At 42.8% G+C, this 13,685-nt stretch overlaps 2 protein-coding genes across 2 annotated transcripts in view; one reads left to right on the top strand and one right to left on the bottom strand.

Moving 5' to 3' along the window:
- LOC118880944 (serine/threonine-protein phosphatase 4 regulatory subunit 1-like) overlaps positions 1 to 1,537 on the bottom strand; it is a 68,110-nt gene extending 66,573 nt beyond the window's left edge. The window contains 2 exon segments of the mRNA XM_036825168.1: positions 1,339 to 1,383; positions 1,526 to 1,537. Of these exon segments, the coding sequence (XP_036681063.1) occupies positions 1,339 to 1,383; positions 1,526 to 1,532 (52 nt within the window). The 5' untranslated portion in view covers positions 1,533 to 1,537.
- A 173-nt stretch (positions 1,538 to 1,710) lies between these two features.
- RAB22A (RAB22A, member RAS oncogene family) overlaps positions 1,711 to 13,685 on the top strand; it is a 52,898-nt gene continuing 40,923 nt past the window's right edge. The window contains exons 1-2 of the mRNA XM_036825142.1: positions 1,711 to 2,008; positions 3,033 to 3,112. Of these exons, the coding sequence (XP_036681037.1) occupies positions 1,973 to 2,008; positions 3,033 to 3,112 (116 nt within the window). The 5' untranslated portion in view covers positions 1,711 to 1,972. The remainder of the gene's footprint in view (positions 2,009 to 3,032; positions 3,113 to 13,685) is intronic.

Below are 13,685 nucleotides of genomic sequence, written 5' to 3'. Positions count from 1 at the left end.
TTCCATTCGAAGATGCCCGCTGACCGAAACATTCAGCTCTGTAAACCTGGGGCCAACACTGTACTTTGCCCCACAGTGTTAAATAATTATGAATAATGATCACAACAATAATAATGGCAGATAATATTTACCCAGCGTGTCCTATGTACAAGGCTTCACGCTAAACCTTTTATTATTTAACCTGCGAGGAAGCCTTTTGAGGTGGACTTCTATTATGCCCATTCTACAGATAAGGCAATGAGGCTCCAAGTGGTACAGTGACTTGGCCAGGGTCACACAGCCAGTAAAGAGTGGCTGAGGACTTCACCCTCTGGCCATCAGACTTCAGGACCCATGCTCCTAAACACTGGCCCCTTCAAGTGTCATTCTACTTTAATAAAGTTGCCTCCTTCTAAAAGAAATAATGTGTATAAAGGGTTTAAACTGTGCCTTACCTATGGTGTTTTCTGTAAACACCAGTTCTTGTTAGTAGGAAACTTGTAGATAGGGAAGGGAAGAGCACAGTAAGCCCCCATTAATGTTGGCTATTGTGATGGTTTGTACAGGCCTCCATCAGCAGGCAGCCCGGCGTTTGGTAATTATCTGTTTACAAGTCGGCTCTCTCCGTGTACTGTGAGCTCCCTGAGAGTCGTCACCGTTTCGGGTTCGAGTTTGTAGGTCCCGGGCTCCGCGCATGGCCGGCCCAGAACCCGCAGGTGCTCAAGAAATGTTTGTTGAATGGAAAGGAAATGCTTCAGTCACCATAAATGCGAACTTGCATTTCCAGGAACACCTTCCCCAACCATCAGTCCTTAACGTGATTCTAAAGGAAAGGGCAGGAAGGGACAGGTGAAGGATACCCACCCAATGGGCTCCTAGGGATGAGACGGAGCTGGGCTTGTGGCCCAGACCCTGAGAAGTCTGTGCGAGTCTGTGGCCGGCCACACGGGGAGCCGGACCTCCTAAACTCCCCAGCACTCTGAAAAGTCCCAGGGAAAAAAGTGGAGACCCTGGGTGGAAGCCCCCGACCACCAAGGTGGCCACGCCTCCTCCTGCCCGGAATCACTAGGAGGAGGGACTAGCCCTCCCGCCCCTCCCGGGACGCCGAAGGAGGAGGAGGAGGAAGAGAAAGAAAGTGAATGGAAGTCAGAAGTTTCCCAGCAACAAAAATCCTCTCCATCCTCGGCCGCCCCGCCCAGTGAGGAGGGACCGCCACAAGTGAACAAGGCAGTTGGGGGTCCCGCTATTTTGGGCCCAACACGGAGAGCCCAGCCCGTAGGTCCGAACCTGGCCTTTCGTGCACCCCGAATTCTATGAGAGGTTCCCAGGGAGGGGCGGGACGCCCCAACTGTTACTTACAATCGTCTAAGTCATCCTGCAAGTCCACAAAGTACAGGGGGATCCCTGAAAACCAAGAGACACATAAGGAGTTACAAGGGGGCTGCGGCAGGCGGGCTCAGGGGCGGGCGGGGGAGTCCCCGGGCCTCGAGGGGTGGTCCCGGGTTGGGGGGGGGGGGGGGCGCCCCGGGAGTCCAGCCCCACTCACCCGCCATCTTGGAATGGGCCTGGAGGCGGGGGCCGGCGTGCGAGGGGCGGGGCCAGAGGGAGAGGGGCGGGGGTATCTGGCTTCGGGCCCCGCCCCTCGCCGGCGGCCCCGCCTCGAGCCTCGCGGCGCCAGCTGGCCCCGCCCTCGCGGCGAAGGTGGCTGCCGAGGTGGGCGGGGAGGTCAGGTGACCCGGCCGGCGTCCCAAGATGGCGGCAGCGGTGGCGCTTGGGAACCCGCGGCACCGTCCCGGCTACTGAGGCGGGCCCCGCACGGCTGGTGACGGACGGGCCAGGCCGAGGACCGGCGAACGGGCGGCCGCCGCCTCTACGCGCCCCGCGGCCGGGGCTAGGCCGTGCCGCGGCGGCGCTGGGGGATGCTCGTGCTGGGCCGGGCCTCTCCCTCCTCAACTTAGGGCGGCGGCGGGCCCGCGCCCCTGGCTCCCAGGCCATGGCGCTGAGGGAGCTCAAAGTGTGTCTGCTGGGGGTGAGTGGCGGCGGGCCGGCTGGGAGGGCCGCGGGAGGCCGGGCGGGCCGGGGACCCGGGCGTTCCCACATCCCCTCTGCCCCTTCTTCCAGTCTCCGTGCGGGACGCCGCCTACCTGCCCCGGGACCCTCCCTCCAGCCCCCCTCCGCCCCCCCCGGGCCGTCCCGCCCCGCCCACCTGGCCGCACTGTCCTGAAGGTTTTGCTGGCGTGAGGGACCTTCCCCCTCGTCCCTCCCTGGAGCCCAGGGTCTCTTCCCGCCCCCCAAAGGGTGAAGAGCCCTCCCTGCCTCTCCATTGCATCTGGGTTAAGAGCAGCTCTTAAATAGCTTCCCCAGGTACTAGTTAGGAGTTGCCCAAGTCTTGCAGAGTACAGCCAGTAACAGGTCTTTAGGTTTTACGAGCAGCAGTAGTCTCCTTTGCCGTCTGCTTGGTGTTTTTGAGCTTGTGGGATACCTCTGACACTTCTCACAGAGTTACTTTCCTTGGGGCGGGCGGGGGGACATTCAAATCAGGAAGCCCCAAAGACTAGTTTGAAGCTTCAGCTTCCTGACTTGTCAAGGCAACTTTGCTATTTCAGAGGATACTTTCTGAAACTGGTGTTCTCTTGCCTCTGAGTTGCTGCTTTAAAGACTGAAAAAGATTTCAATAACTAGTCTTCCCCCTTCCTAGATAGGGTGGGGCTGGGATTTATCAGGGGTTACTCAGAAGTAGTTCAAGAGTTCATAGTTCACTTAGACTTATTCTAAAGCAAGTGAGTTTGTCACTTTGCACAGTAAGCAGAAACTTGGGATCTTTCAAAAGATCCTGTCTCTTAAAAACTTGGAACCCCTCTCCTACAATACATTTTGAAATCTCCTAGTTACTCCGCTGAATTTTTATGAAAACCTTTTTGTGTTTCTTAACTTCTAAAATTTACCTATCCGGAATGATTTTTCCAAAATCCTGAACTTAGGGCACAAGGTAGTTTTTGGTGTACGCAAGCAGGTAAAACTTTTTCTTCTTCACCTCTCTCACTCTCTTTCAGGATACAGGTGTAGGTAAATCAAGTATTGTGTGGCGGTTCGTGGAAGACAGTTTCGATCCGAATATCAACCCAACGATAGGGTAAGAGATCAAGTTTATTGAAATGTGCATCTAAAGGTGTATTGAAAAGTCCATTCAAATAAAGGCTGTGTTACAGGGGTTAGGCATCCCCATTTTAAACTCTAGTGAATTTGGAGACAGCGGTTCCCATCATCTCTAGAAGAACTTGAAACGGTGGAGTGAGGAATGATGTGTTTTAGGAAAATTGTCTTTTGATTTGTGAGGAATGAAAACTTCAAAATGAAAGTATGAATTAAAGTTTTACTTGTTAGGATATATATACATAGAGCCTTCGATCTATGAATAGTAACAGCAATTACACCTTGAAATAAGGCAGAAGAAAACAGGTCCTAATACTTATTTTTTACCCGGCATGTCACCTAAAAGATATTTTAGGTGGCTTTAGTTCTTCGTAAAAAATAGTTTGGGGTCCAAACCCTTCTCACACATTCCAGCACTGCTACTACACGTTCCAGTAGCAGTAAAGAATTAACACAGTAATGTCAAAATGGAAGCTTTTTTCTGGGTATCTGGGTCTTAGAATAAGTGCAATTGACTGGCTGTCGGTTTTCGACTCTGTGAGAAAACTTTTCAGGCTGTTTAAATATCATAATATTAATACTTCCTCTGTGAGAAATTGTGTTTCGTGGGTTTTAATACTTTGTTAGGCTTGTAAGACTAGATAGCTGCTATGCAAAGCCCCAGTCAAGTGGTTTCTAACATTTAAAGAAAAATTCTGTTCTGCCTAATCGGGAAATATTTTACAGCATACACATACACACTTGAAGGCATCAAGATGAAACAGCCCCTAATTCTCTGAAATTAAAATGCCTTTCAGTGTCCTTCAAGAAAGAACTGGGTATGTCTGCATGTTTGAAGTGGGAACTCATCCTCCTCTGGGCCTGCCTGTCACTGCCCATGTGGGAAAGTGAAGGGGCAGGAGGTGATAGCAGGTGGTGCTGGTGACTCAGTGAGTGACACACCTCACACGAGGCAGCACTAAAAACCCAAACGCCAGCTCGGTTAGAAGCGCTGTCTCACCAGAGAAGAGGGGAGGTGGAGGGTCTCCCTCAGGCCTGTGGCCCGGTCCTGGGTGGCCAGCCCTCCCCGTCCCACAGGCGCGGGGGTTCTTCACCTCCCCGAGCCCCGCTCTCTTCACCAGGCGGTCCAGGCGCACGTCTCACAGGGAAGAGGATCCGAGGCTTCCCCCTCGTCCCTTCCACCGTCCTTGTTTCTCTGTCCTCAGCAGGTGTCGTCCTCCTTCAGGACCAACCCCACGCACACCTGCGCTCTGGAGCCCGGCCTTCATCAGGTCTCCCCTTCCTTCCCCAGCCCTGCCTTCTTGTCGGAGCCTGCAGACACGCTCCCCGAAGACAGGGCCGTCCCCCAAGCCTGCCGGGCAAACTGGGGGCTCCGGAAGGAGGACTTCCTGCTTCCTCATCTGCTGCTTCTCAGCCCCTGCTGTCTCCATCCCACCCCACCGTCCCACTGAAACCACCCTCCCTCAGTACCTGTTTCCATCTCATTGCCAAAGCAACGGCTTTTTTCTTTCTTTCTTCATTCACTGAGTGCCTGCTGTATGCTAGACTGGGGGCTGGTGATTTAGGCCAGGGCTCAGCAAACCGTGGCCGTTTGGCCCACCTCTTGATTTTATAGATACAGTGATACGTGACACATCACACCGTTCATTTATATGTTGTCTGCACCGCTTTCGGGCTACAATGGCAGAGTTGAATAGTTGTGACTAAGACCCTGTGGCCCGCAAAGCTGAAAGTATTTACTGTTTGGACCTTTTCAGAAAAAGTCTGCCAGCGCCTCCTGCCCTCGTGAACCTCTCCTAGGAGGAGAGAGACATATTCTGTGACTAAAGTACAGGAAGTGATCTCTTTGACCATGTTCTGTGCTCCGAAGGAGGAATGTGGAGCACCTGTGAGAGCCTGTAGCAGGGCCTCGCCCAGGCCCCAGGGCATGACTGGCTCCTGAGGGGAACAGTGAGGGGGTGAGGCACTTGGAAGCCCTGACATTTCAATATGGAGAGATGAGTGGACTGTATTCAAAAAACAGTTTTTGAAGAGTGGAAGGTAACTATCGGCGGTGTCGAGGGCAGTGAGTAGCACGGGGGACGGCAGGAGCTGTGAGGGTGGGGGACAGGGCACGTTGGATGGGTGGCCCGGAGGCTGGGCGGGCAGCAGGGCCAGGCCCCGGACGTTCTTCCTCTCCCTGGGTCTGTGACATCCCCCTCAGTCCTCTCCCCGCCCCTGCTCCACACTGCGTCCTCCTCCGTGCCTGCCTTTCCCAAACACTAAGGGGCTCTGCGTATCTGTGACGGAGCTCATAAACTCCCCATCAGAGGCCCGGCCCTCTGCTCCTCTTTCCGTGGACCTTGTGGAAGAGAAAAGGACCAACGTGTCCTCAGGTACCCAAGCCAGCAACCTGGGCATCCTTCTCAGATCCCCCTCCTGATGTCCCCTCCCCTCCCTGAAGCCAGCATGAGTCACTAGCTCCTGTCCAGGGCTCCTCCTGAATATCCTTCCATACCTGTTCTGTGTTGACTTCTAGACCTTCATCTTCCCTCGTGGTGGTTCCGACATGGACTCTGCCGCCTGCCAGCTAGTTAACCCTGAATCCGTTTCCCCATCAGCAAAATAATAGTAATACTGGCACCAATTCCATATTGTTAGGGGAATTCCATGAGATACTGTATTTAAAATGTTTAGCTAAATGCCGGGGACACTGGGGCTCAATACATGATAGCATTGTTGTTTTTAAAAATATTTACATCTTTTAAAATTATTTTTATCAAAGTAATGTGCATGTGGTTTTTTTCTGTAACAATAAGGCTTATAAGTTAAGTATAACAGTCCCCTGGTCCACTCTGACTCACTCCCTAGAGGCAACTACTGTTGTGATGTTGTTTAGCTGTTTTTTTCTGATCTTTCCTCCAGATTTTTTCATAACATGCATATGCTGCTAATTCTTGATCCCTTCTCTCTTCTCCCACACCCCATCGCCCAATTTTAGGCATTATCTACTGATTGTTTTCTTGAGAGATGGGAATTTAGTCATCCTACTTCTCCACCTCCCTCTGCTCATCTGCCCTCCCTCCATCTTTCCAGCAAAGCACTACCACTGAGCGTCAGTGTAGCGTTTAGAATGCAGGCTCTCAAGCCCAGCTAGCTGCCTTCGCATTCCAGGTCTAACACGTAGTCGCTGTGTGTCCTTGAGCAAATTATTTAACCTCTTTGTGACTAAATTTGCACATTTGGGAGAATAAGTTGCATCTCATTATAGAGTTGTGAAAATTGAGTTAAGCACATAAAAATTAGTTAGAATGGTACTTGGCATATGGTAAGCATTTGTTGTTTCTTAGCAACTGTTATTTTTTAATAAGCCTCTAACACTATAGGTTTTTTTAGACTTTATTTAAATGGAATTAGACCAGTAGGTATTGTTTTGTATCTGCTTATTTTATTCAAACCTCGTGAGATTCATCTATGTCATTTCATGTAATAATAGTTTATTCTTTTTCACCTCTGTATAGTAAGTATCTCACTGGATAAATATACCACAGTTTATTCTACTGTTGGATATTGTGGTTGTTTCTAGTCTGAGGCTATTACAAATACAAATAATTCTGCTATGAACATTTTCGTACGTGTCTTTTGTGCCCATATGTATGGAATTTCTTTGCCAATTGGCAGTGGAATTCCTGGGTCAGAAGGAATATGTATCTTAACTCTAGTAGCTACCTTGTAAAGTATTGCGCCAATTTACATTCCTACCAGCAGTGTTTGGGAGTTCCGGTTGCTCCATATCAGCTACAACATTTGGTATTATCAGTCTCAAATTTTAGCTGAGTTGGAGGGTGGGTGGTAGTACCTCATTCTGGTTTTAATTTCTGTTTCCCATATGACTAAAGCTATTGAACACATTTTCATTTGTTTATTGGTCATTTGGATATGTTGCCTGTTTGAGAATCTTGTTCATTTTTCTATTGGGTCATCAGTCATATCCTTATTGATTTGTAGGTGTTGTGTACATATTCCAGATACTAGTCATTCGTTGGTTCTGAGTATTGCAGATATTTTCTCGCACTCTGTGACTAAGGTTTTCACTCTCTGAAAGGATCTTTTAATGAAGCGTTGTTGCCTTTAATATATCCATTTGACCAATCTTTCTCTTTATGGTTAGTGCTTCTTATGTCCTTTAAATAAACTTTGATTTACCAAGGTCATGAAAATACTCTCCTGTTATCCTATAGAAATTTGGTTTCACTTTTCAGATTTAGATTTAAATTTTACCTGGAATTAATTTCTGGATGAGATGTAAAATAAACATTAAGTTGTGGGGTGTTTTGGCTTTTTTTTTTTTTTTAATTCCAACAGGGTTATCCAGTAATCCTCATCCCCTTTTTGTTTTTTTAGACCGTCCATAATTCAGTGTTCTATGCTGAGCCGTGATTGTCATAAATTGAGCATCTGTATTTATAGTGCGCTTTTTATGGATTTTTTATTATATCCCATTGATCTGTGTTTTTAATTGACTTTACTGAAGTATAGTTTACATGCAATAAAATGCACCCATTTTTAGTGAACATGTTGATGAATTCTGACAGATTTATACACCTGTGAGATCACCACTGCAGTAAAGATGTAGAACACTTCCATCACTCCAGACTGTTCCCTTTTGCACCATCCTGTACTCATCCCCACCCCTACCACTGGCTCCAGGCGACCACTGATAAGCTTTCTGTCACTATAGATTATATAGAATTTTAAAATTTCAATTGTTTGTTACTAATATATAGACATAAAATTGATTTTTACGTATGGACCTTGTGTTGTGTGACTTGGCTAAATTCAGTTAGTTCAGGCACCTTTTTAATAGATTCCTTGGGATTTTCTTAGGTGCACAATCATGCCATCTGTAATAGGCAATTTTATTTCTTTCTTTCCAATCTGTATGCCTCTTATTTCTCTTACCTGCCTTAGCACATGAGCTAGGACCTCCAGTACTGTGAGAAGTGGTAAGAGCAGACATCCTTTCCTTATTCCTAATCTTGGTGGGGGAAGCATTCGGTCTTTTCCATTAAGTTAGACGTCTAGGCTCTAGGTTTTTTTTATAGGTGCCCACTATCAGGTTGAGAATGTTATCATCTATCCCTAAATCAGTGAGTTTTTTTTTATCAAGAATTGTGTTGAATTTTGCCAGGTGGTTTTTTTCATCTTTTGAACTGTTCTTATGCTTTTTCTTTTTCAGTCTTAAAATAGTGAATTACAACAATTGATACTAAAATATTAAGCCAACATTGCATTCCTCGGATACATTTCACTTGGTTAATATGAATTTTTTAATACATTACTGAATCTGATTTACTAAAATTTTGCTAAGCATTTTTGCCTCCATGTTCATGATGGATATTGATCTGTAGTTTTCTGTAATATGTTTCTCTCGTTTTGGTATCACGGCCTCATAAAATAAGTTGGGAAGTGTTTTTTCCTCTTCTACTTTTTTGGAAGAGTTCATGTAGAATTGGTATTTCTTCCTTAAAAGTTTGGTATAATTCATAAATTATATCCATTTGATCAACGGATGAAGCCATCTGAGCAAGGAGTTTTCTTTGTCAGAAAAATTTAGCTACCAATTCAGCTTCTTTAATAGATATGGGCCTATTCATTTCTTCCTGAGTAAGCTTTGGTAGTTTGTGTCTTCTTTCAAAGAATTTGTCCGTTGTATCTGTTTTTTAATTTATTGGCATGAAGTTGTTCATAATATTCCTCTGTTATCTTTTTAATGTCATTAGGGTCTGTCCAGCTATAAGTTTAGCAATTTTAATGGTCTTCTCAAAGAATCAGTTTATTTCATTAATATTTCACTCTTTTCCTTGTCATTGATTTTTGCTTTTATCTTCATTTTTTCCTTCCTTTGCTGATTTTGGCCTAACTTCTTCTTTTTTAGTTTTTTAAGGTGGAAGTTTATAATATTGATTTTTTAAGGCGTTTTTTTTATATATGCAATTTCCCTGTGAGTACTGGTTTGAGTGAATCCCACAGATTTTGATACGTTGTGTTTTCATTTTCATTTAGTTCAAAGTATTTCTTTCCCTTGTGACTTGTTTGACCTGTTAGTTGTTGGAAGTATGTTTTCTAACTTACAATTATTTGGGAATCTTTCCAGATATTTTCAGTTAGTACTGATTTGTAGTTTAAATCCGTTGCAGTCAGAGAACATACTCATTATTATTTCAAACCTTTCACATTTGACATTTGTTTTATGGCCTAGAATGTGGCCTTCAGGAATGTTCCATGTGCACCAGAAAAGAATGTATTCTGCTGCTGCTGTGTGATGTGTTCTGTAAACGCTAAATAATCAGCTTGGCCAATAGCACTGTTCCTCCTCTTCGCATCCTTGCTGATTTTTTTGTCCCTTATTTGAAGTGAAAGGAGTGTTTGAAATCCAACCCTAATTGAAGATTTGTCTAGTTCTGTTTTTAGTTTGATCAGTTTTTGTTGATGTTTTGAGGCTCTTATTACTGAGTGTACCTACAGGTAGCACTGTTATTTTTCTTGATCACTTGACCTCTTCACTATCATGCAATGTCCCTCTTTTTCCCTGGTAACAGTCCTGATTCTGAATTCTACTCGGTCTCATGTGAATACAGGCTCTTCAGCTCTCTGTTGGTTAGTGTTTGCATATCTTTTCCCATCCATTTACATTTAACCTATTTATATCTATATTTAAAGTGAGTTTCTTGCAGGCAGCATTATGGGTACTGCCTTTTATTTGGAGTGTTTATACTTATGCTGTCTAATACAGTAGCTGCATGTGGCTATCTGAACTTAAGTTAAAATTTAAAATTCAGTTCCTCAGTCACACTAGCTACCTTTCAAGTTCTCATTGTAGAAGGCTCTGTTGTGTAGTACTGGTTTAGACCATTTTTATTTTTTGTAACTATCAGTATGGTTTGGCTTAAATCTACCATCTTGCTGTATTTTTCTACTGCCCATATTAATGGTTCCATTTTATCTTCACTAGTGGCTTGTTAGCTGTACCTCTTCTATTATTTTAGTGGTTGTGCTAGGATTTACAATATACTTCTTTAATTTGTCAGCCTACCTTCAAATAATATACGGTTTCACGTATATAGTATAAGAACCTCCTTACAAGAGTATACTTTCATTTCCCCTCGCTCATCTTTTGTGTTATTATTGTCATATATTTTACTCCTGCATCTTATAAAGTGCACAATACACTTATTTTTTGCCTTAGTCAGTGATCTCTTACAGACTATTAGTCTTTTTTCTGGGTCCTTGTGCCAGTGTCACAGTTTCTTAAATCCAGTATCTTTGTAATAAGTCTTAATGTCCAGTAGTATGAGTAGTTCTATTTTATTCTTCAGTAATTTCTTGGCTGTTCTTGGCCTGTTACATTTCCATGTAAACGTTAGTGTTATCCGTTTTCACACACACCAACACACTAATCCCCACTGTGTTTTTGATTGACATTCCATTGAATTTATAGATTGGTTTGGAGAGAAATGACATCTTTATGATACTGCATCTTCAGTATATGCACATAGATTATTCTTCCATTTGTTAGGCTTCTTTATTTTTTCTGAGCATTTTTTTCTGCTTTTCTGTATAGTGGACTTGCACATCTTTCGTTAGATTTAATCCAGGGGGTTTGATGTTTCAGTGCAGTTTTCTGCTGTCAATGTGCTAAATGGTATTGCTTTGAAATAGCTTTATTTCTAAAACTTAAACTGTTTGTATCTTTTATTGAGTTGAGTACGGATCTGCAGTACAGTGTTGAATAGAAATGGTCATACTGGGTATTCTTATATTAATCTTAGCAGGAAAGCTTTTTCTGTCATACCATTAAATATGTTTGCTGTAGGGTTTTTGTACATACAACTTATCACATTACAGAGTGTCCTTCTTTTTATCATATGCTGGAGTTTGTTTTTTTTTTTTTTTTTAACATGAATAAGTGTGGAATTTACCAAAAGATTTTTCTACATTTATTGGCTTGATCCTGTAATTATTCTTTTATGATGTTAATGTGGTAAATAACATTGTTGAATTTTCATGGAGTAAATCCACTTAGATTGTGATATATCTTTCTTTTTACATATCACTGGCTTTAGTTTACTGTGTTTTTTTAGGACCTTTGTGTATGTTTATGAGTAAGATTGTCATGTAATATTACTTTCTATAATGTACACGTCAGATTTGGTAGGAAGGTTTTGCTTCTCTTATAAAGCTAGTTGAGAAGCTCTTCTATGGAAGAGTTTGTGTAAAATTGCTCTTATTTCTTCTTTAAATGATTAGTAAAATGCATGTGGGCTTCAAGTTGTCCTTGTATAATATAGTTTAAGGAGTCAATTTCTTTTTTTTTTAATAATTTTTATTTTATTTTTTTATTTGATTGCGCCGGGTCTTAGTTGAGGCTCGCTGGCTCCTTAGTTGTGGCACGTGTGCTCCTTAGTTGTGGCCAGTGAGCTCCTTAGTTGCAGCCAGTGGGCTCCTTAGTTGCAGTTTGCCAAATCCTTAGTTGCGTCATGTGGGCTCCTCAGTTGTGGCAGGCGGGCTCCTTAGTTGCAGCTCGCCAGCTCCTTAGTTGCGGCATGCGAACTCTTAGTTGCGGCATGCAAACTCTTAGTTGCAGCATGCGAACTCTTAGTTGTAACATGCATGTAGGGTCGAGTTCCCTGACCAGGGATCGAACCCGGGCCCCCTGCATTGGGAACGTGGAGTCCTTAACCACTGTGCCACCAGGGAAGTCCCTCAGTTTCTTTCACAGTTGTAAGATTATTGATTTTCAGATTTTCTATTTCTTCTTGTATTGATTTTGATAGATTGTGGTTTGGGGTTTTTTTTAAGAATTTTCACTATCTTCATATACTTTTCCCAATTTATTGGCATAAAGATGTTAAGACTTTATACTTTTTACATTTTACGTATATCTCTTTTACATTTCTGATATTAGTTTTGCCTTTGGTCAACTCTACAGTATTTCTCTTTTTTCATTAATTCCTGCTTCTATCTTTATAGTTTCTGTTCTGTTCAATGTGCTACTCTTTTTCTAACTCCTTGAAAGAGATGATTATATAACTGATCTTCAGTCCTTATTTTCTGTTGTGTTCCTTATGTTTTAATACCTTAGCCATGGCTTTTGCTGGATCCAAGTTTTTGTATATCATCATTTCATTGTCATTCATTTCAAAATATTTTCTGATTTTAATTATGATTTCACCTTTGATCCAAGTGTCATTTAGGTATGCGTTCGTTGATTTCCAAATATAGGGAAATTTTCTAGTTAACTTTTTTTAGTGATTACTGGCATAATTGTATTGAGGTCAGAGACCATATTTAAATCCTTTAATTTCTGATGCAATTTGCAATTTACCCAGCATATGTTGATTTTGGTAAATGTTTCATATGTGTTTGAAAAGATTGTATACTTTGCAACTGTTATTTGCCATGTTCTGTGAGTGGAATTAAGTCAGGTTTATTAATCGTGTTCATTTCTTCTGTTTTTTCGGTCTACCCAAATCCATCAGTTGCTAAGAGACTTAGTGGGTTAAAAATCTTCCACTATGCTTGTGTATTTGTCTGATTATCCTTTTTGTTCTGTCAGTTTCACTTTATCTGTTTTGCAGCTACAGTAAGTACTTACAAATCTGGAATTTTGTATCTTACTGATAATACAAACCTTCTAACATTCTGAAATGTACTCTTTAGCTCTGGGAATGCATTTTGCCTTGAGGTCTAATTGTGTCTTAATATAACAAGACTATTTCCTTTGGTCAGTATTTGCATGGTGCAACTTTGTCTCATCCTTTTGTTTTCTAACCTTTCTGTATCTTTCTGTTTAAGGTGGGTTTCTTGTAAGCAGCTTATGATTTGAATTTGATAAAATACATTCCATATAACCACCACCTAATCAAGATCCAGAAATTCTCATCACCTCAGAAGGTTGTTTCTGTGAGTCCCACTTCCCATAAGTGACCACTGTGCTGACCTCAATCACTATGGATTAATTTGCCTGTTCTTGCACTTCATGTAAATGGAATAATACAGAAGGCACTCTTTGGTGTCCTATTTCTTCCCCATAAAACGATGTTTTGGAGATTCAACCATGTTGTTGCATGTATCATAGTCCCTTTTTTAATTGGTGACTAATATTCTCTTATATGAATAGATCACAGTTTGTTTACCCATTAGTTTTGGGCTATTATGAATATAGGTGCTCTGAAGATTCTTTTAAAACTCTTTTTGTACACATAGGTTTTCATTTCCTTTGGGTAAGTAACTAGGAATCGAATTTCTAGTTCATAGGATAGGTGCATATATAACTTAGTACAAAGTTGCCAAAGAGTTGTCCAAAGTGGTTGTATCATTTTACCCTCCCACCCGCAAGGTATAGAAGTCCAGTTGCCCTACATTCTCACCAGCAGTTGTTTGTCTTTTTAACTTCAGTTATTCTAGTGGATATGAAATGGTATCTCATTGTGCTTTTAGTCTGCATTTCCCAGATGACTAATAATGTTAAGCATTTTTCATGTGTGTATTTGTCATTCATATCTCTTATG

This window comes from Balaenoptera musculus, chromosome 15, assembly GCF_009873245.2.
Source record: "Balaenoptera musculus isolate JJ_BM4_2016_0621 chromosome 15, mBalMus1.pri.v3, whole genome shotgun sequence".
Taxonomy (NCBI): domain Eukaryota; kingdom Metazoa; phylum Chordata; class Mammalia; order Artiodactyla; family Balaenopteridae; genus Balaenoptera; species Balaenoptera musculus.
The sequence above is the reverse complement of the archived record's forward strand: the minus strand, read 5'-3'. Positions and strand labels throughout refer to the sequence as shown.